This window comes from Podarcis pityusensis (assembly GCF_964106645.2).
Source record: "Podarcis pityusensis genome assembly, chromosome: 3".
Lineage (NCBI taxonomy): Eukaryota > Metazoa > Chordata > Lepidosauria > Squamata > Lacertidae > Podarcis > Podarcis pityusensis.
In genome coordinates this window covers 41,340,818-41,363,758 of record NC_138026.1, presented here as the reverse complement: position 1 = coordinate 41,363,758, position 22,941 = coordinate 41,340,818, and the positions used below count along the sequence as shown (strand labels likewise).

Here is a 22,941-nt window from a genome sequence, read left to right as displayed (position 1 = left end):
TCCCGCCACAGTGGTACCTATTTGTCTACTTGCACTGGCGTGCTTTCAAACTGCTAGGTTGGCAGGAGCAAGGCACAGCAACAGGAGCTCACCCCGTCACGGGGATTCGAACCACTGACCTTCTGAGTGGCAAGCCCAAGAGGCTCAGTGGTTTAGACCACAGCGCCACCCACTCCCTTATGCAACTACTACTCCCTAATGCAACTGCTTTAGTAGCAGATATATATGTATATATGTATATATGTATATATATGTATCCTCCTTGGACTCATTCAGACTTAACACTAGAAGCAAGCTTTTGAGATGTAGAAAGCTGCTCATTGAGTGAAGGATGTTCAATACAAAAATGGGCAAATTTGAATTTCAAATTATTTAAACAAACCAATAGGAGCATTTAAGGAGATACTATGTTAATTTGCTTTGCTGGAACAGTTATGTTATATAAATCCTCAGAAAAGGCAGTAACAAACAAACAAACAAAAAACCACAGGAATGGTCAACAAGATTCCATCCCACCATCAGAGAACCCTTGTAAAATAAAGAAAATATAAAGCAAAAAGGGACTTACATTACCACAGCTGGAAATGTTTCCCAGGCACGCTGTATGCCAATGTGATGGTATTTGCAGAGTGGTCAGGGCATTTGGTGTCAACAGTAAGGACTCGTAATGGTTAGAGTCCTTATGATGCTGTCAGCTAGATGTCACCATCTTCCTTCTGATGGAGGCACATTCCTTTTTCATAATGGCTAGGTGTGGTATCTTCTTTAGTAGATCAGAGTCTTCATGAGCAAGCCAAAGCCCCCTCCCCCACATCCCAGGGAGGTGGGGCCATTGCCACATCTGCAGCCCTGCAGTGGCAGAAGGTGGGGCAGGCATATCAATTTGGTCCAGTGACAGCAATGGGGCCATTTGGGGGATTTCTGCTGGTTGATGTCAACAAGGATCCCATCAGTGGCCCATCCAACTGCCTACAGGCAAAAGGGGAAGCACTGCTGCCGCAGAAAACTGACACTGGCTTCAATCCATGGCTCGATTTGTAAGTTTGTTTCCATAGTGCTATGTGCAATGCAATTCAGAAGCTCACTTAAGACTAGATATTGCATGGCACAATAAAGGTATGGCAGTTCACAGAAGGTCGCAGGCTTTATTTTTTAATATAAAAATCAACAACCCAGTTTATTTCAAACAATAGTACTGGAGAAATAATGTATATCAAGAAGTTACACTCCTGGATCAAGCATAAAGAAAAGCAAAACAAAACATGCTATTCACACGGAAACCAATTAAGAGCATCTCCGTTTACTTTTTCAATAGGAAAAACACAACTATGGGAACATAAGGGAATAGAAGGTACTTGTCTGAGCATGATGTATACCTACAGGGCTTTTTGTATACATGCAAGAAGCATGCTAGACAATTGGTCCCAGTAAGTATATGTGGTATACATATGACTGAACACACAAGAATAGTTCTTGCACATTATGAGGATTATAAAGCACACATACAGCATAGATACCCACTCATTCCTGCAACACAGCATATGGCATAAGGCTTTCGCCACAGAATGTCCAACTACTTCTAAATTACATAGAACTATGTCTCACTGTTAAGCCATTGACCTCAGTGCAGAGTTCGCTACTTAAGTCCTTTGATCTCAACAGGACTTAGATAAATTGTGGCAATCCCATTTATTTCAACACTTAGGTACAATTGACTTCCTCTGAATTGAGTTTTTGGAGGGTTGTGTTCTTAGCTTGCTTAAATGCAAGGCTTAAGAGTTTTGTGACTTTCAAACACACTCAGGGGCTTCACATGTACACAATCCAACAACGCTCACATCCCATCATATTCCAGCATGGATAACTTCCTTATTAAACAGCTGTCCTGTACTTCTAGAAATAAAATGAAATAAAACGATAAGCAGTGTAAAAAGCTCTGGCTTCATCAAACACTTAAAAAGACCACATAGAACTATCCCATGCTGGTTACCAGAGTGTATTCAACTGTAGTCCTGTACTCACCAATGAAAAATAGGATAGAAAGTAAAGGAGAAATGTGTTCTGTTTTAATGTAAGAAATACCTTGCTCAATATTCTTCGGTCAATAATCTGGTGGGAGGCTGGACTCAGTGTTTGCTCTCTAAAATGATAGGCGGTTCTGAAATCAGCAGGTCGTCTTCACCCAGGGAAGAATTCTGGTCAGTGTTCACAAAGTTGGGGATGTTGAATTTTGCATGGCTATTCAGCTCCTCCTCCAGTCCCTCGCTGCTTTGAATTACTTCCTGAAAATGGATGTTACTGTCCATAACTGGCACTCTCTGGCATTGCTTTGCCCTGTCCATGTTCTCATACTCATTGATGTAGCAGTGAAAAAGCAGCCTGGATTCCTCAGCAGCCTGCTGAGAAATGATCCTATCAGAATCGAGAGGCCTTCCAAAGTCTGCCACAAAGTTGTTCATGCAGAGCCTTTTCTCAGAAGAGTCTGTAGTGCTAGGAAGCAAGGAGAGAGGAGCGGTGGGTGAAAAATTGGGCACCATTTTGTTTAGGAACTCAGTATAAAAGATCACGTGCCAAAAAACTCTCTGGAAACAGACTGGGCTGAGACAGGATGGCAAAAGAAATGTCCTCCCCATTCTCTTGAGTCAATGGCTTGCCCTTATCCTACACTAATCAACTGATTACATGCCTAATCTGAACCAACCCTAAGTGCTGCAAATTCTGTAGAGTTCATTGGAAGGACTGTCCTCCCTGCCCCACGACAAACCATACATTTCTGATAACAATAAAGCAAAACACCTGTGAAAACACAAACTTAACATAGCAACTGAATGGAAATACTTGTCCTCTCCAGATACTCTTCTTAAAAGGAGAAGCTTGACATGCAGTTCTAATTTTGTGTTTTCAACGGTTAAAAAAAATCCCCAGGAATTTTGAATGTTTTCCACATAATTGTAATTTTCATTTAAAAAACCCAGTTATAAACAAAACCTAAGCCATACCAATTTAAATAAAATCACTAAACTTCTTTTCAGGGGAGCACCCTTACACTCAGAGAATGGATAAAATTGTGTTGGAATCCATCTGCTAGAAAAGGTTTGCGATAGATGGGCTCTGCCTCCTGCAAGCCAGCTAAACCCTATAGCTGGACATTCTGTATTCCCAATGGTTATGGAACTGGGATGGGGAACCTGTGGCTCACCTGATGTCGATGGTTTACACTTCCCATTACTCCCAACCATTGGCAATGCCAGCTGAGGCTGATGGGAATTGGAGTCCAGCTCCATCCACAGGGCCAGTTCTCTATTCCTCATCTCAAATATTCATTAGGCTATCTGATTTATTTCCAGACATCCTGGTTTGGGGGTGCGGGAGAAAGAAGGCTGATGGGGCTTTGCCCTTTCCATCTTTCCCCCAGCTTCCAAGCCTTGCCATAAACCACCATCTTGTGTCCTTTTCTTCATTGAAGTAACTGGCATGCCTTCATTGACAAGATCAAGGGGACATCGTCTTTTCAGAACGGACAAGTTACATAGAATTGTACAGTGGCTAAAACATAAGCTGTGTTGGGTCTACTCTATTTCTGAGCGAATTCCAAAGAGCTATGGCAACAGAGGTGCTGCTGCCACCTGGGTCCTGGGCCTTAGACGTCTGTTTGGTGGTACTTACTCTTGGTGTGGTGCTCCCGCCTTGGTCAACAAGGTCAGTACAAAGAACATAAAAATAACGAAGACAACAAGGCCAACCCAAAACCCAATCACAATCGAATCTGTAAGAGAAGCAGAGAAGGAGGGAGATTAATCGCCGTGGGTGCATTAGATTTCCATTAATACAAAAATGAAAAATGAACCAGCTGTTGCCCAGTCCTTGGCTGATTATGTTTCGTGTACATTTTGTCAAGCCCTGATTTGGTGAGGTTCATCTCTGCACAGAAATGTATTTGTGCGTGCTACTGCCCCCAGCTATATGTACAATCCACATATATCACTGTCTGTGTCAGCTGTTCACAGTGTGGGTCACTTGTGAGCAGGCTGGGGTGCCTAAATGCCCCTCCCTACCTTCCTCTCTAACTTGCAGCAGGTGATCAGTGATGTTAGAACTTGCACTGCCAGTCATGTAAAGAACTCTGGATTGGGGCCAGAGTCTTGTATAATATACACTGTCAGTGAAATCAGGCAGAGAAAAACTGTGCTGCTTTGCAGGGGTGGAGGAAGGGGGTGCAGTGGGGGTGGGCCGTCCCAGGTGTCACAACTGAGAGAGGTGACAAAATGCCAGGCGGCACTCACTGCGAGGCCTGCAGAGCACCCAAGCCACACGTCTCTCCTGGGAGTGACGCGGTGGCTTGAGTGCCCACAGGTTCTGCGCTGCCCCAAACAGTCCGCCCGTTGCCTCCCCCTCAGCAGTAGGGCAGCTGAGTGGGAGGAGACAGGCAGACTCCTCAGAGGCCCCGTGGAGCGTCCTGCCCCGGATGGCCCCGCCCTGCAGGTGGCTGGCCCCATCCATGGGTGCAGGGCACGGCCCTGGGCATAGGGCACACGTTCTGCCCCAAGCGCCCGAACGGCTTTCTCCGCTGCTGCTGCTGCTTTGCAAAGATTCCTCTAGCACATGTATAGCATGGGAAACAACCAGCTAGGTCCGTGCGCATACACACAAACACACACATTGTGGCATTTCCTTCCCAATAGTCCAGGGGGTTGAATTTAAAACCAGCAAAGAAGGCAAACTCAAATGACAGCAAGAACACAAAAGTAAGATACTAAAAGCTATTTTTTTCTTAGCTATATAATTTTCAAACAATAAAAGGAACGATTGCTGCGTGGCAGAGTAAAGCAGCTTATAATTAAGGCTGATTGCAGCTTCTTTATGCTCTGCTCACATTTGACGTTCTGCATACAACTCTGGCAAATTCCATTTGGAAAGATAATTCTCCTTTCATAAAGGACTATGTAGTGCTCATCACAACAGTCTTGGCAAAGAACAGCTCAGATCACAGGAACAAATTGAGGCTATGTGATTATTACCAAGGCCATGAAACATAGGATGAGCAGAGACAATCTAAAAAGAAGCTCGCCATCTACCCCTGAGGCATGGAGTGATCCAGAAATGACTGGTGCTCATAAAAGAAAAGAAATTCCTGGCTCAGAAGTCAGGGTTGCCCCCTTCCCTATCTGTAAAGCCCATGTTCTCAAACTACGGGCACAAATATTTAAGAAAATTACAAGGGGTAAGTCAACGGTGCTATCAAATTGACTAAGAGAGAGAGTGTGTGTGTGTGTGTGTGCGCGCGCGCGCAATTTCAAAAATGCATTTTCTTGACATTCGAGTTGAGAATGAAGAGTTTTAGTAATTGAAACAACCAAAACATAGAGTTTCCATATTAAGACTTACATTTATGAGCCTTGAGGCCTTCAAAGGAAACTGGCCCATATTCATAATATTCATATTCCCAAGTATAATCAGAATTCGATAGCAAAGAGTGGTGGGATGTTCTGTTGGAAATAAATCTGGGTCCAGCCATCTCCAACCTGTATCAATACAGAAATGCAAAGACAACAAGCTTTAGCAGAAAAAACGCATGTGAACCAAGCCCCCACCCCAAACCTCTCAGCTTTCTACCCACGACTCCTCATTCCAATCAGCAGCAGTTCTCTTCTCTTACAAATGCCAGCCTTCACCTCCACCTTTTGCAGTCTGTTGATGGATGGCTAAAATCAGCATTGAAGCGGCTGAACACAAGGTGATTCCAGGACTGATGTCAGGCTATATATAGCCTTTCCTCCATGGAGCTCAAGCTGGCATACAAGGGTTCTCTCCCTGACAACATTCCTGTGATGTAGGGGACACTGAGAGACAGACACAACACCCAGTGAGCTTCATGGCTAAGTGGGAATTAGAACTCTGCCTTCCCAGGCCCTAGTCCAAAACTCTAACCTTTACGCCACCTGGACTCTCTGGGGCTCATAGATTTTATGCTAAAAGTGAGGTGCTGTGGACCAGCTGTAGACACATAAAAGGAACATAATGCTGTGTTATCATCCATTCAGAGACAGCTTGCAATTATTACAAGCCCTCATTTTACGTTTGCATAGTTTACAAATGTATGCTTATATGTGTAGCACAATGCCACAATCAGGCGCCTTCAGTGTAGTTTAAAGGACATTAATAAGTTGAAGCCTCACAACCGTTTCCACTTTAGAGGAAAGAGAACTCTGAAAAATGTGTGCACATATATTAAGACTGTTCGGTGCAGTACAGGCTATTTGGTATTCTCTCGCTATCCAAGCGTACCTGTCTCAGAGGGATTTTTGAAAACCCTCTGCAGGCTTAGTGTTTTAAAAATAGCTGGGCTCTTAATTTTGATAGGCAGTTCGTAATAAATTCTGCAGTTTTGAAAAAAGTGTACACTCTAGTCAGCCTCAGGAGGTAATCTGTTAATTCTAAAACTAACTACTAGCATTAAAAAAGAAAAAGAAAATGTGATAGCCATTCATTTCTTTCCGTTCTTCAGACGAAAGCATGTGCTCCACGTTCAGTTTCTTGCCAGGGCCCTTTCACTTTTAAGTATAGCCACTTTCCAACTGACTCTCAGTATCTAATCATCACCTCATGTCTCATAACAAACAACTCTGGGGCATGATGTTATTTTCCAGTTGTCTGCTCAGTGGGTGCATACAAACATTTATTCACTGCACTGAAAGCATTAGTCAACATACACCCATTTTTAGCATTTACCACATTTATCATGCCAACTTCACAAAGCAGACAAAATGTAGGATTGCTAGCATACCCAATCAATGCACTTCATGGGATCAAACCCAACATTCTGTCCTGTACACCTGAGTGACGCAGGGAAACTGGGGCAAGGGGAAGGGAGATCATTTTTGTTAATCATTCACATTTGATGATTTGTTTCCTCCTCCCTGCCCCACCACTTTCCCTCTCATGCTCCCTGCTCTTATTTAAGCTTGTCAGCTTTCAGAAACAGTGTATGCTACCAACTGAAGTGCTAACATAGTATTCTTTAATAAGAGATGAACGACTAGCTAACGAGTCTCAGACTCCGGAAAGATATTGTGGGGGCTTACGTTGTGCACAACATCATGGATTGCAATGTCGCGACACTGGGCACAGTGCCTGGCGAGACGGCCAGGCAGCTCAGCTTCCATGGCCGGGGTTCCTTCGCCACCTCCTGCTGCTGCCATGGGCTGGAGACTGCTTCCCCTCCACAACAGCAGGAGAAGGAGCCAAGTTCCTGGCTCACACAACCACTTCAAATGGCCCCCCTCATAACAAGTGTCTGAATTTGACTCCCCCTTTGAGCTTGAGGTCAAATGTTGCTCCAGTCCCTCCACGCCACCCCTGATACCTTGCAGTCACTGCAGTGAAGTGTACAGTGGTACCTCAGGTTAAGAACTTAATTCGTTCTGGAGGTCCATTCTTAACCTGAAACTTTTCTTAACCTGAAGCACCACTGTAGCTAATGGGGCCACCTGCTGCCGCTGCGCCGCCAGAGCACAATTTCTGTTCTCATCCTGAAGCAAAGTTCTTAACCCGAGGTATTTCTGGGTTAGCAGAGTCTGTAACCTGAAGCGTATGTAACCTGAACCGTATGTAACCTGAGGTACCACTGTACATCCTTATGAAGCTTTTAACATCCTTAAGAAACTTTTAACAACAGAACAGATCCATGATCTGGCAATGGCCTCAATACAGTCATTTGATCCCCTAAGGGCTAGATCAGCACTTTATTTATTTCTTAAATTTGTATACCACCCTATACCCGCAGGTCTCAGGGTGGTTCACAAAATAAAATCACGATATCAAAACACAGAATACATAATCAAAATATGACCTGACCAGGAAAAGGGAGTGGATCCCTCACCCTTTCTGGCTCCTTAACAACGATCTGATATTCAGAAATCAGCAGCTGATGCTTTTATTAGCATGAACATAAACATAAGAAATGGGTACACCAGCCAGAGAGACTTCAAATGCCTGGATCCCTTTGCAACAAGTGTGGGAGGACTGCCCAATCCTTGGATGATTTTTTTTTTTAAAAAAGATGGGCCACCAATGATGGCTATTCTGTGCTTAGGGATGGGAAGGCCTTGGGGGGGGGCCAGGAAAATTTTTCCAGTTTTTCCCCCAGGTCTTCCCATCTCTATCTGTGCTTATGAGATATTTATCATTTAACAAGAGAAAGCAAAACATCCACTTGAAGAGACTTTTGTGGAAACTGTACTTATAACCCCAAGGAAAATTTTCCCTAAAGTGTTCTATATTGCAGGCAGGGGAAAGAGGCGTCATTGTACAGTGGTACCTCAGGTTAAGAACTTAATTCGTTCTGGAGGTCTATTCTTAACCTGAAACTGTCCTTAACCCGAGGTACCACTTTAGCTAATGGGGCCTCCCACTGCCGCCGTGCGATTTCTGTTCTCATCCTGAAGCAAAGTTCTTAACCCGAGGTACTATTTCTGGGTTAGCGGAGACTGTTTTCTCCCTTCAGTTACTCAGTGTAGAGGTACATAATTTTGTCTTTTGCCAGGGGGATTTTGGAAGGCAATAGACACAGCATCAAACTGTATATTTAAAAAATATCAAAAGGCATAATCCACATTCTCTACCTGCCTCAAGCAAAAGGCATCATTAAACCACCAGCAGCATCTTCAATTCTCACCATAGTGAGTCTCTGCATGACATCAATTTAAATTTGAGAGCTCCAGGCAAATGTTTAGTCAGAGAACTGACAGGCCAGGAAAGCTGTTGGAAAATTGCATTTGCAAATAATGGTAGTGGGTGAAGTGATGATAACAACAGGTTTCTAGTAGAAATTGATGATTCAGCAGATTGTTTTACGTGTTCCCTTACTCCTTATACCTCAAATAAATCTAGCAACAAAGTGTACCACATAGGTCATCCAAGGAGTCCTCTGATGGCTTCTACAAATTAGAAGACAAATTTCTCTCTTTTAAAAATAATAATAATACTGTACTAAAGCTATAACATGAAAGCCCCGGATGACAAACCTGCCACACTGTGGCAAAATCCTTTGCAGATTTACAGCAAAATCCTATTTACATCAGCAACCATTTATAAACAATAACAGTCTGTCTGATGGCATGGCTCATACCTGTGGAAGCACATGTTCAGCACTGGTTCCTGAACTTCAGAGTATATCCCAAGATGCTTTTCTACCACCACCACCCCACACAGGATGGGCCAGAGACATAATGGCGCTTGAGGTGGCACATCTAAAATGGAAGTCTCCTCACCAAACAGTGTGGCAGTGACACATTCCAGTGGAAAGTTCCCCTGCTCAAGCCACATTGAAATAAATAATAATAATAGAATAAATGCTTAATGAGATTGTGGCCTTAGGTCAGTGTATACTGAGCTCTTCTGCTGCTCCTGCCCATTACAGGGAGCTTTGCACACAGAACTTCCTGGTGGGTTGTGCTCAATAGATCATGTCTCTCCCCATTCTATTCTGCTACATTTAATGGCACCCACAAAGTGCCTTGCTCCTGCATGCAGACACTTGTGGGTGTATACACACACCCTGAAAGCATCAAGATGATGCCTCCTGTCATGGCAATCAGAGAGAGAGAGAGAGAGAGAATACACACACATAAAAATGCATCATGTGCATACAGAGTTCCAAGATTTAAAAGCTTAGCGCAACACTCCACAAGGAAACAAGTCAATCTGAGAGATTTTATGCCCATCTTCCATGGGTTCCTGCAGCTGATAAATCAGGCTGATGAAATGAGGCATCACCAAAAAGCAAAGTAAGGAAATTTAGGAAGAACCATGGAGATTACTCATCTACATTAATGAGCTCCAAGACAGCTAATGCAGCAACCCAGAAAGCAAAGTAGCTTTGATAAATGCTCATTAACAACGGTTGCGGCTGTAAAGCAGAAAATAAAGCTTAGATAGCGTTTAAGGATCTTAGCACAGAACTACAATTAGTTACAGATGGCCCCCTATTGATTCCCTCCTCCTCCTCCTCCATCTCCCTCTCCCCTCTTTTCATTCTCATTCTCACTGCTTCCCATAGAGCAAGGAGGTGCTGGTCCAAGGTTCATACTGCCTCCCCTGCTGGTATGCATCTGAGTACCAGTTGCAGGTTATCACAAGTTTCGAGAGTGGTGTTGTGCTCAGGTCCTGCTTGCGGGCTTCCTGTGGGCATCTGGTCTGCCACTGTAAGAACAGGACGCAGGACTCGATGGGACTTTGGCCTCATCCCACAGGGTCCTTCTTGTGTTCTCCTGGGAACAGTGGTGGTCCTCAGTCCCTGTGCCCTACTTTCATTTGTTGCATGGGGGAAACAGTGTACAAGGACCAGTCAAACAGATTCCCTTTGGCCCCAGGAGCCAAGCATCAGTAAGGATTCCCAGAGCCTTCCCAATCGGTTAGCCCGTTGAGCCACGTCAGGGCCCTGGTGGTGGTCAGCTTAGTGAGTCGCAGACCCACCAGATTAATTACTCGATCTCTGCCTCCTTTCTTTTAGCAAATGTTTTGTGCCACTGGGGAAGTGGTTATTCTGTATTGATTTGTTTTGGATGTTTGTATGTGATGCCAATAAAAGGTTTGATGATGAGTAAGGATTGACATGACTCTGTCAAGGCTATGTGAAGCATTCTATCTTATTATAAATGGCCAATAACACCTAAGGCAGAAGAAGAGGAGCCTGGCATGAAAGCAGAAATATGCCAGAGGAGAAGAAGAAAATGATAGTGGCAGAAAGAGAAATGGAAGAGGGAACGTATTAAGGAAGGAGAATAAAGGAAAAGGAGTGTCTCTGTAGACACATCTATCCATTGCGAGGCAACACTTGTCTTTTAAAAGCAAGCTCACATAGAAATATTTAAGTATAGTGTGTATACTTTATCATTAGAGTCTTGACACTTTAGAAACATGGAACAATACAATGGTAAAAAAACAACTGAAAGAGTCAACGAGGCAACACTTGTCTTTTAAAAGCAAGCTCACATAGAAATATTTAAGTATAGTGTGTATACTTTATCATTAGAGTCTTGACACTTTAGAAACATGGAACAATACAATGGTAAAAAAACAACTGAAAGAGTCAACGTCTAATATTAGCACAACTAAGAAAGGAATGCAATATAAGATGAAGTAGTCCTTTCTACCTTCAGTGACCAGTGTGAAGGGCTTTACCAGGCAAAGGGCCTTCTCAGTGGTGGTGCCCACCCTGTGGAACACCCTCCCATCAGATGTCAAGGAAATAAATAACTATCTGACTTTTAGAAGATATCTAAAGGCAGCCCTGTTTAGGGAAGTTTTTAATGTTTGATGTTTTAGCATGTTTTTAATATTCTGTTGGGAGCTGTCCAGAGTGGTTGGGGAAACCCAGTCAGCTGGGCATGGTATAATTAATAAGATTATTATTATTATTATGCACAGAGATATAATTTACTAATTATCAAATATAGGAAAACAGAATGCTGGACTAGACAGGCCCTTTGCCTGATTCAGTAGGGCTCTTCTTGTCTATCAAGGGCAGGAATTGCTTCATTAGAAATACACTGCCATCATCTCCCTGGCCCCACCTGAATGAACCACATGAGTGATAACAGCTCTCTCCTATCGTAAAACAAAAATCTTTGATTCTTAAAAAATTTCAAAACAAACAAACAGAGGTTTACAATAACCAAAAGGCACCTGTTTCAGGATTAAAAAGAACACCTAAATACATTGTTTCCAGTTTCTCCTATTTAGACTAAACCAAGGTTTTCTGATGCTTTCACAATTCAACACAAATGCTCTGTTCACTTCTATCTGTCTTGTTCTCCTAAATAGTGTGACATGCCAGGGATGTGCCACATGCAGGCATTTTGGCATTGTCCATGACTTCTTCCCACAGCCCAGAACCTGGGCTTTTCTCAGGGCACATATTAAAGCTTTGCCACAATGTTTTTAAACAGCTCAGTTATCAGAAGGCAGCATATCAGAAATACAAGACAGAATTCAAAGTTGCACAAGTGAATGACCACTCACACCATGGAACTTCACATTCTACTCTTCTCCCTGCAACTTTTTGCACCCCCTAGCCCCATAAATATCTGCTCCAGAACCAGAAGGTCCCCCCCACCTCCAGATTTTGAGGACACACAGAGGACTGCAGAGGGAGGAGAGGAAGGTGAAGTCCTATCGTCCATGCAGAACTCCACTGCATTCACGCAGACAGCACTGGAAGCAACACACAATCAAGTTGCCTTTAACAAACAGTGCCTTGTTCAAGAAATTCCCACCTCAAAACTGTGAACGTTGGAAGTTACTACCCCACTTCTCCAGAACAGCAGTGCAAGGTCTTACACAGCTGGCCTGCTTAAATTTATCATTTAAAATTTATGTGGCTTATTAAGTTCAAATAAGATATTCAAATACACACACTCCCCCGACGGATGAACAAATTATCCACTTCTCTGTACATTATAACAACTCGCTGTCTGCAACTGCATTAAAATTCATACAGTTTATTAAACCCTGGTGTTTTCCAAAGGTAACATAGATATGTAGAGCAGGGGTCAGCAATTTTTTTCAGCAGGGGGTGGGTTCAGTCCACTGTCCCTCAGACCTTGTGGGGGGGGGCGGACTATATTTTGGAACGGGAAAAAAAGAACGAATTCCTATGCCCCACAAATAACCCAGAGATGCATTTGAAATAAAAGGACACATTCTACTCATGTAAAAACACGCTGATTCCTGGACTGTACACGGGCTGGATCCGGCCCCCAGGCCTTAGTTTGGTAACCCATGATGTAGAGCGTGCCTGGCATTCGCTTCTCCTCTGAAGAATACAGTACAGTATGGCTAGGAAGATACAAAGGGAAATAATTGGGTTGCTTGACTGCAGCAATTACTGTAACAATACAAAAGAGGGTTAGAAGGAGAAAGAAAATAAAAATGACCTTCCGAAAGAGCTACGTCAAATTACAACCAAGGCTCCAGCTGTACAGCTTACATATCTTTTTTATCTTATAAAAAGATTTTATACAAAGATCCGTGATCCTCTTGGTACCCAGTCACAAAGGGCTGGAGAAGCTTTGCTTCAGTGACCCAAACTACTCTAGTGTTGATTTTTAGCAAAAACAGCTATGCAAACCTGTTACGGGCGTAGAGCTCAAGGTTTAAGCGTGATTGTACAAAACAGGTGGATAATTTCTTGCTAGAAAGACAGGAAGTGGCTCTCAGCACTGGGTGGCAACACTATGCTAGATTTCCAGCAGGTGGGTTGTAGATGTGTGGGGAGTGTTGTATTTTCCTGTTACTATTATTGCATTATTCTTTTTTGTGCAAACCACCCTATGGCCTCTTGATGAAAGGCGGTATATAAATTTAACAAATCGTCATCCTAATCATTTTGGACACTTTATATTCTTATTAAAGGTCTAGCTGAAGGGGGGAGGAAGGAGGAAGCTATGTTTCTCTTGGATCTACTGTATTTTTCGCTCTATAAGACGCACCAGACCACAAGACGCACCTAGTTTTTGGAGGAGGAAAACAAGAAGAAAAATATTCTGAATCTCAGAAGCCAAGAAGAGCAAGAGGGATTGCTGCGCAGTGAAAGCAGCAATCCCTCTTGCTCTTCTGGCTTCTGTGATAGCTGCACAGCCTGCATTTGCTCCATAAGACGCACACACATTTCCCCTTATTTTTTAGGAGGGAAAAAGTGAGTCTTATAGAGCAAAAAATACGGTACTTCCCAAAATCGTACCCACCCTCTCATCTCTTTCCTTGAGATATCCAGTTTCACAAACTGGGAAGCCATTTTGCCATGCTCTAAGTTGAAGGACAAGAGAGAGCAAGTGTTGAAGTAACCCCTGCTGTCTGAGGCCGTAACAGAGAAGCAACTGAAGGTGTACTTTATCCCAGAAACAAAAACAACCACGTTTATTTCCTCCATAAACAGTTCTGCTCAGGTACTAAATGGCTGCTCCACTATTAGCCTTGGCCAATTCCACGTGGAAGAAAATGACTTCTGTTAAAGAGAAAGAAATGCTGTTTTTGTTTTGTTTAACACTGGAGGAGAAGCATTTTAGCAATGTCCCAATCATATCTTCCACATCATTAGCGGGTGCGGAAACTAAATTGTAACTAAGTCGGCCCCTTCCTCAACGTTAGAGAAACTCAAAGCAATTTAATAAATCCAGCTTGCTTCAGCCTAGACCCGCAGCTATTTTTTTCTTTTAGTTTCTTTTTAAAAAATTTGCTTTTTATTAGTTTTCTTGCTTGGTGAACAAACACAGACAATAAAATAACCAAAATAGTAAAATGACAACAAAAAACAAAAAGGGAAAGGGGGGGGGGAAGGAAAAAACTTACAAAAAGCATACATACAACCATAAATCCATTAAGTTCTTCCAGATGGACTTATGTCACTATATTCTTTAATCCCAATTCCTTTTCTTCTCTAATAGGCTTCCATCCTCCTCAACGCAGGTCTATTTTGCCTATTTTTAAAACTGTTCCTTTTATCCTTTCTTCATTTCTACTGTTTTCCGCATACTATACTTGTAATCCATGCTGTGTTTTGCGAAAATTAATCAAAGCAAATCCAGGTTTTGACTTGGGGATACTGTTGTTGTTTTTTAATAATCTCTGTAAATTTCCATTCCTTTTGGAGTTTTCGGTTAGACTTCATTTCAGTTTCCCAGATGGTAGACAGTTTAATTCCATCCATTCAAGTTACGGTGGAACAAGTTTGTATTGGCTGAACTATTACATTAGCCCAATTATTGCAGCTCTTACATGTCTGCCCTTTCACTGACTGGGCCCCCTGCCCACAACACCACCTCCCCCAGCAAACTTCATTATAGAAGCATAAGACTGAGATCTGACATAAAGTTGACTGCTCATCTTCTTTGAGGCTTCGGCACACGCTTTGCTTTGCTATCCCGATCTTTGTTCCTCCCACTGTGCAGCACAAAAGTTCAGGCAATTGTCTTCCTCTGTCCAACCTATTTGGCAAATACAGGTGGGATAATAGGGTTTCTAAGTGCGTTCCAAAGCTAGGTATGGCAGAGATAAATTAACAACAACAGATCTTGCAGGTAAGCCTTCAAATCTACATGTCTTTACTAAAAATCTCACTGGAGATGACTCAGTCAAGTTATTCATGCTTGGGGACATAATATGATCTGCTAGCTAGGAACTATCAATAAATCATCTTTGCCTTATGGCTGTCAGCAGTACCATATATTTGGAAAGTGAGGCGTACCCAAAGTAAAGGAAGGATTGAACTTTGATTAATAAGAATACACACAGAGGCTTGAACCAGCAAGACGCTGGGAAGGGTGCGTATAATAATCTCTGTCTCCCTCCACCCCTCGGCCCAGGTCGTTTATTCACAAAAGAACTTTTACAGAGTGTTTGTAAGAACCAATCAGATTTCTTCTGAGCTTTTCAACAAACCCCGGGGGGGGGGGGGGACAAAGTTAAACTACCAAAACTAATTAAGCATGGGGTAAATAAATTGAGAACTACAAAGGAGTGCATCCAGCAACCCCAGAGATCATAAACAAGCAATATACATGATAAGAAGGATGGCCAGGAGGACAGCGATCATTATCACCTTCATGTGAGATCTGTTTCCTGGCCCTAAGATTAACATCCTGGGATTAACATATCAGAAAGGCTACTTCAAAGAAGCTGCCCACTGTCTTTGATGACCCAGGATGCCTGCCTGGCAAGCAACTGGAAGCAACTGGGCTGCATACGTGACTTGTCAAGCAAGAGAAATGGACAGTAGAGAAAATGGCCAGAGATGCAGAGGGTTGTAGGATTTGATCAGAAATTATTGTCAATGCATCAAACCCAGTCAACACAATGCATTCATCGTGGACACAATGGCTTGATGCATATTTTATAATTCCTCATAGTAATCCCACCTGACCCCACACTCTGGATATTTGCACTCCTACAGGAAAGAGGCACATGCATGGTGCTGTGGTCTAAACCAAAGAGCCTCTTGGGCTTGCTGATCAGAAGGTCGACGGTTTGAATCCCCGCGATGGGGTGAGCTCCTGTTGCTCTGTCCCAGCTCCTGCCAACCTAGCAGTTCGAAAGCACACCAGTGCAAGTAGATAAATAGGTACCACTGTGGCAGGAAGGTAAGTGGGATCATCTTTAAGGATGGTCCTGGTTGTGGGCAGGCCCCCAGGCCGGTTCCTCCTCCACTGGGTGGGCAGAGTAATGCCGTTATGCCAAGGTGGCACCACGATCACCCCGGCTTCTTGGCCAATCGCTTTGGGGGGGATCGTGGGGGGATATAAAAGTGGCAGCGTGACGCATGTCAGGCACCTGCTTCACGCTGCCAAACACCCACCCACCCTTTATTTTAGATGTCCTCTGGCATTGGTTTGGATTTCGGTTGGTCACCTGTCTTGGGACGGGGGCCAGGTAGGAATTTTTCCATTTGGCAGATTGGCACTGGCCACTTGGTTTTCACCTACCTCTTAGCAATCGTCACAACTTCGTAAGGTTTGGCGGTTAGGCATTGGCTCACTGATTTGTGGGGGAGGGGAGGTCAGCCATCGCCTGCCCCTCCATTGACCAAGGGTATTCCGTTAAAGGAATCCAGGGCCTGAATCCTGTCTGAAGTCCGCTTGAGGGGCTAGGGCCATGCCAGGCCTCTAGAGACACCGAGGAGAGCTACAGGCGGGTTCCTCCAATGTGGCTTCCTCTTTGGTTTACCCTTACTCACTTCCTGCAAAGGGGGCAGGAGTCCGATATAGTCCTTTGCCAATGCCTAAGCCAATACCGCTCACATTTCTGTAATCAATAAAGTTTTGGCCTGAAAGTGAGATGAACACCACAACCCCAGAGTCGCCTTTGACTGGACTTAACCGTCCAGGGGTCCTTTACCTTTTACCTTATATTTGGAAAGTGTTGCAGGAATGGGTGATACCAAAGGTTGTAGTTTGAACAGATCAGGGATGGCCAACTCCCAAGAGACTACGCAACTCCCAAGAGACTACGATCTTTAAAAACTGGCAGTGATCTTTTTAGGAAGTAGGAAGGCCCGTTTTTAGGGGTTCAGGTCAAGATTGTTAACCTTTTTTTAAAGGAGGGGGAAAGCCATGCTTTTTTGGCATGCAGGACAAAAATGTTGAGCCAAACTTGTTGAGCTTCTTTAGGGGGAGCCAGTGATCTCCCACAGATGTCCAGTGATCTACCGGTAGAATAGATGGTAAGTCTGCAATATGTAGTCTTTTGCTTCTGTCCTCGTTTTCAAACAGACTCTTCAGCAACCCTGAAGCTTCAACCCCCTTTTTCCTCCTCATACTCTTTCTTTCCTTTGTCTAGTACTTATTTAGCCCTTCCCCCCCCCCATACTGAAAGTCTCAAGAAAATAAACTGAGTGCTGAATTGAGACTAGGAAGACCTGGGTTCAAACAACTACAAAGATTACGGTGTGACAGTCTCGACAGCCTACCTCTCAGAGCTGTAGGGAGAATGTATTAATATGAACCCTTGACTGCCAACCCTGAACGCATGGGTTGAAGGAAGGGATAGGAACATGGTCAACTCTAGTAAATGTTCAGTGAAATTATCACAGAAAGTTGCAGGAACCAGCGGTAACCTTCTGCCATTCATCACTAGTGCAACCATATTTGATCCTGCTATCACATATGTCCATTCCTCTGGCTGACAGGATCAGAAGTCTGGAGAGAGGCTTTCTTTTATTTAGTAAAGTGTCATAATTTGACCAGGGGAGACTGGAAGCATCAATCGGCCTGTTGTGGTGTTCTCTTCTGCAATACAGAATTGCTATAATCCCAACAGCCAGAAAAACAGAGAACTGCAACAAATACTTCTCTTGCAAGCTTTCCCCAAAAGCTTTCCATCTCCTGCAGCACTGACTCAGTTCAGCCAAATTCGCGTCTATCAAGGAACATACTGTTCTCACAGACTTGATCTGTCTTTTTTCTCTGCAAACCAATTTTAAATTCAGACGACAATTATCACCCTCACAAAGAATCCTGCCATAAGAACTCTGCTCTAGGCATATTCTCCCTCCCTCCCTTCCCCCTCTGTGAGTGTTTCATTCTGGGATCTGGATTAACTTCAGAATAAATTCCGCCAATTCACTTCTACTCACCACCATCAATGGCATATCAGAGTAACCCTACTGTGATCCCAGCCACTTTCTCAAGACCATTTGCTGTGCAGTACTTATTGGTTCATATTTCAGCCACCATTTCCCCACAGAACAGGTTTAAACACATACAGCAAAGAAGATGGGCATATTTAGCTTTCGGAAGTGTGCTCGTGGAAGTGTCTGCACAATCAGCTATTTTTGTTCCACAGTACAGTTCAGTTAATTTACAGCAGGCATCCCCAACCTTCGGCCCTCCAGATGTTTTGGACTACAATTCCCATCATCCCTGACCACTGGTCCTGTTAGCTAGGGATCATGGGAGTTGTAGGCTGAAACATCTGGAGGGCCGCAGGTTGGGGGTGCCTGATCTACAGTATTCTCATAATGTCCAGATATTCTTTGGGAGATGGGAGTGGTGCAGACAATTAAGGAGGAAGAAACAACCCCAAATATGACATTTTATTTTCTAGTTGCCTCCAATCACGTCATTTTTGGATGGTTACGCAAAGAGGCCCTAAACCGCACAGCATGAGACTCACTTTAAAAAGAAGACCACAGGGTTTGCTTACATTACCAAGTATCATTTGATAACAACTCCTGAATGAAGTTCTACCCAAGTTATTCATAGAATTATGGAGTTGGAAGGGACCCAGTTGTTTGCCTCCCATTTTTCAGCCTAGAATGCCCCCACACTAAAATGCCTTTACAAATTAACAAAGCCTGGAACTATATACGGTAGTCTAAATAGGAATGCAGGGATCTGTATGGAAGCGTCTTGTAGTCTCTGCCACCTAATGATGGGGAAAGCAATCCTCTGTAGGATAGGGGAGCAGGAATGATGGGCAGATCACCTGTCACTTCCAAACCCCTGCCAGCTCACGCTAGCCAGGATGGGAGTAGAGCACTGCTTTCCATTCTTCTCACCTAGCAGATCTTTGCCTTTTAATTTCCTTCCCCCACAACTGAAACCAACAGGGAAAATAATTAACTGTGACAGCTCCAGGCTGGTAAAGGTAGCAGGCCCAACTTTGCGGGCTGTCACAGATGGACGGCCATCTGCCACGTATGATTAAGCTGAGAGTCCTGCATTGCAGGGGTAGGTCTAGATCATGGGTAGGCAAACTAAGGCCCAGGGGTTGGATCCAGCCCAATCGCCTTCTAAATCTGGCTGTGGACGGTCCGGGAATCAGCGTGTTTTTACGTGAGTAGAATGTGTCCTTTTATTTAAAGTGCATCTCTGGGTTATTTGTGGGGCATAGGAATTTGTTCATTTTCCCCCCCTTCAAAATATAGTCCGCCCCACCACAAGATCTGAGGGATAGTGGACCAACCCCCTGCTGAAAAAGTTTGCAGACTCCTGGACTAGATGGTCCTTGTGGTCCCTTACAACTCCACAATTCTGCGGTACTATTGTTCAGCTGCCAAGGTCCACAGTTGTGCCGCAACCACAGATATTTAGGTGGAACTGCACATCATACATTGTTTCTGTCCTTCCCAATCCAGCTTCATCATGTTTTCAGAACCATTTCAGTTATGTTTCCATTCTAATGTCTGTTGAAGCAGTTCAACAATGGGGGGGGGGGATAAATCTCACTCTGTGGTTCTGCCAGAGTAGACAACTCAAAGCTATTATTCACTCACTGATGAAAAATTGTTTAAGTTCTTCATGAAAGCATGACAGTAATTGATCATTTGTCCTCGCCCACATTCGTAATGCATTGTACTGTTCCTCACTGTAACACAGTTTCTACATATGATTGGCAGAGCCTCCAACCAGCTTCACTTTTTTTCTAACAGGTTCACACAAAATAGTTCACATATAACTCTTAATTCTGAAATGTGGTCATGGCGATGGGCTACAAGAAAAGAAGGAGATGAAACATCTGGGTTGGAGTGAAGACTACTGCCCATACCCCACATCCCCAGAGAGAATACAATGGACAGGTAAAACAGATAGAGAAAAGCAAATACAAGATGATTTCCATCTCTCTATCTCCCTTTGGAGCACAATTGCTAGCCATCAGCTAAACAGAACATTCGTAGCTTCTCACAGATACAGGGCAGGTCCATATCATACATTTAAAGCAGTGTTAGAAAGCCAGGCAACAAATGGCACCTTAAACCTGGGTTACGGTCGCCACAACAGAATGTCTATTCACCAGGGGGTTGGACTGGATGACCCTGGGGTTCCCGTCCAACACTACGATTCTACAATCTCAACTACATTGCTTGACCATAGCTTGCTCTAACATCAATTCACATGTCCCAGTATGGAAGGAGGAGAAACACACACAGTGGAAATGGTATTAACTATTGCCAACTTGGTGCCCAGAAATCTCTACTGAGTCATGATAGGAATGTTTTGCTCCTTGCACAGGTCCTAACACCTGGGGCATTTTGAACACTGATTTAAAGCACTTAACTTTCCCCAAAGAATCCTGAGAGCTGTGATTTCCCCATTCATAGAGCTATTATTTCCCAGTACCTTCAACAAACTGCAGTTTCTAAAATTCTTTGGGGAAATTCATGGCTATAAATGTGTGTTGCTTGTGCTTTAAATATACTGTGTGAAACTTTCCATAAATCAGCAGCATCAATCCACAGGAAAAATAAAAGGAAAAAATCCGGAGCATTTTTAAAAAGAAAGAAAGAAAACAGCCCCAAACACTTTGTGCTTTCAGCTCCTTTTTAAATGCCATTTTGCTTGTACAACTTTTTCTGTCTGACAGAACATAAATGGAGGAGCAGGAGCTGCTCTCTCAAGAAAGAGCTGCAAAAGGAAAATGCCACTGAAAAAGCACTGGTGTACACAAAAGGCACAATATCATATGAGGTTTGAAGCAAGATAGAAATCTCAGAAATAACTGAATCAAGCAGAACAAGACATGGATCAGGCCACTTCATAAAAATACAGCACCTCTTCTACAGAGACTCTGGTTATTTTCCAGTTGTTTCTGCTTTAACATTTCATATTCTTGACATTTGTTTCAAGAAACACCTTACCTTCAACAGTTCAATCAGCAACGAAAATGCTAAAAGCAGTCCCAGTGGTGACTTTCTGTACTACAAAAATCCCAAGAGTGAAATAACACACACAAAGATCCAACAATATGTTTTGCAGCCAATTCTGGAATTAGCAGTAAACTGGATGAGGAACAACAAACTAAAGCAGAGTCCAGACAAGACAGAGATACTGCTAGTGGGCCAGATTGCACCCTGCCTACATAATCTAGCTTTTATTTTGAGAGGAGCTATTATTGTTGGGTGCTCAAATTACACCTGGGACACAACGCATTGTCCACCAGCTATGGCTGGTCCTGGACAGAGCTAGCCAGGTGGCAGCTAGCCATGCTCTGATAACTTCCTATCTGCACAACTATAATACAAGATACATGGGGCTGCCCTTGAAACTTCAATTGGTGCAGTGTGTGTGTGTGTGTGTGTGTGTGTGTGTGTGTGTGTACTATTCCTCACCAATCTTAAAGCAACTGCATTGGCTTCCATTCTGTAACCTAAATGACTAGAAGACCCGGTTATCTGCACAAACCTGTCCATGTATTAAGATCTTCCTCCAAGCTCCATGTCCGGGTTTCCCTCCCTTCCTTCACAGGTAGATGGTATCAGTGATGTTCTCCCTAAGGAAGCTCACCTTGTGCCAACTCTGTCTTTCTGGCGCCTGATGGAGACTTTTTTATTTGCTTGAGTTTTTAAAAAGCATTTTAAAAAAAACCTCTTATCTTTTGTTCCCCTTCCCATTTTAGTAAAAAAGCTGCTGTTTCCTATCTGTTTTTATTTTTATCATGTTTCACTCTCTTTTTAGGGACTGAAAAGCAGTCTGCGAAAGGTTCTATAGCTAAATAAATATCCTTTCTACCAGCTGCCTCGACTAGAGAAATTGGTGATCAGCAGCCACAGCGGGTCATCAGCAAAAGTCTGCGGCTGCAAAGCAATCGCGGCTGCGATACCAGAGCGGGGAGGGAGGCAGAGAGAAAAAAGAACCCCCTCCCCTCCTCCATTTACACGTTCCCAGCTGAGTATTGATTCTCCCAGTCACAGCTGCACTCCCGCTTCCAGGCAAACTGGACTCTTCATCTCACAATCGTGGGTTCGAGCCCCGCGTTGGCAAAAAGATTCCTGCATTGCAGGGGATGGACTAGATGACGCTTGTGGTGCCTCCTAACTCTACGATTCTAGTACGGTTCCGATTCCAGACGGCATCTCCACCCCTGCCGCGTCTTTCTACGGAGATACGGAGCCACTGGTCAATTCCACACGGTCCCTTTACAATAAGGGGACGGAGCGATTCAATGCTTGGCGGCTGAGACACGCGCGCAGCGGTGGAATCGATCCGCCAACAGGGCTTGCTTCGGAGTAAAAACGTGGTTACGGTGCGGCTAAAGAGGAAGGAGAGCAGAGGGTCCCCTCCGAATTAAATAGTCTTCTGAGCCCACCTGCAGCCATCCCATCAAAACATACACTCCCTTGAGTTTGCTAGGAGAGGAAGCCGCGGGAGAAACGCCCGAAGCTCGTCGTGTCCCGTGTCCCGCCCCCCACTTCATAAATCCCCTTACCTGTCCGGGGCTCCTTCCTCCGCTCCAGACGAGCGGGCAAGCCGCTTTCATTCATAAGAAGAAGCGCGCCGCAGTGAAGCAAAGGCAGGAAAGCTCCTCCCCCTCAGCCAGCCTCGTGAATGAATGCTCTCAAGCTCCTCCCACGTAGGGGAAAAAAAAGAAGGCTCTGGTCACGTGGCATCGAATTCCGAAAAGGACAGGGGCCATTGGAGGAGAAGCAGAGCGGGTGGTAGCCTATTGGAT

At 44.0% G+C, this 22,941-nt stretch overlaps 1 protein-coding gene across 1 annotated transcript; it reads right to left on the bottom strand.

The window, feature by feature from the left end:
* Positions 1-1,992: 1,992 nt before the first annotated feature.
* Positions 1,993-21,898, bottom strand: MRAP2 (melanocortin 2 receptor accessory protein 2). The gene is made up of 4 exons (XM_080998705.1): positions 21,777-21,898; positions 5,386-5,522; positions 3,667-3,766; positions 1,993-2,490 (listed from the first exon to the last, which is right to left on the bottom strand). The coding sequence occupies exons 1-4, from the start codon at positions 21,881-21,883 to the stop codon at positions 2,127-2,129; spliced, it is 708 nt and encodes a 235-aa protein (XP_080854831.1). The 5' UTR covers positions 21,884-21,898; the 3' UTR covers positions 1,993-2,126.
* Positions 21,899-22,941: the final 1,043 nt, after the last annotated feature.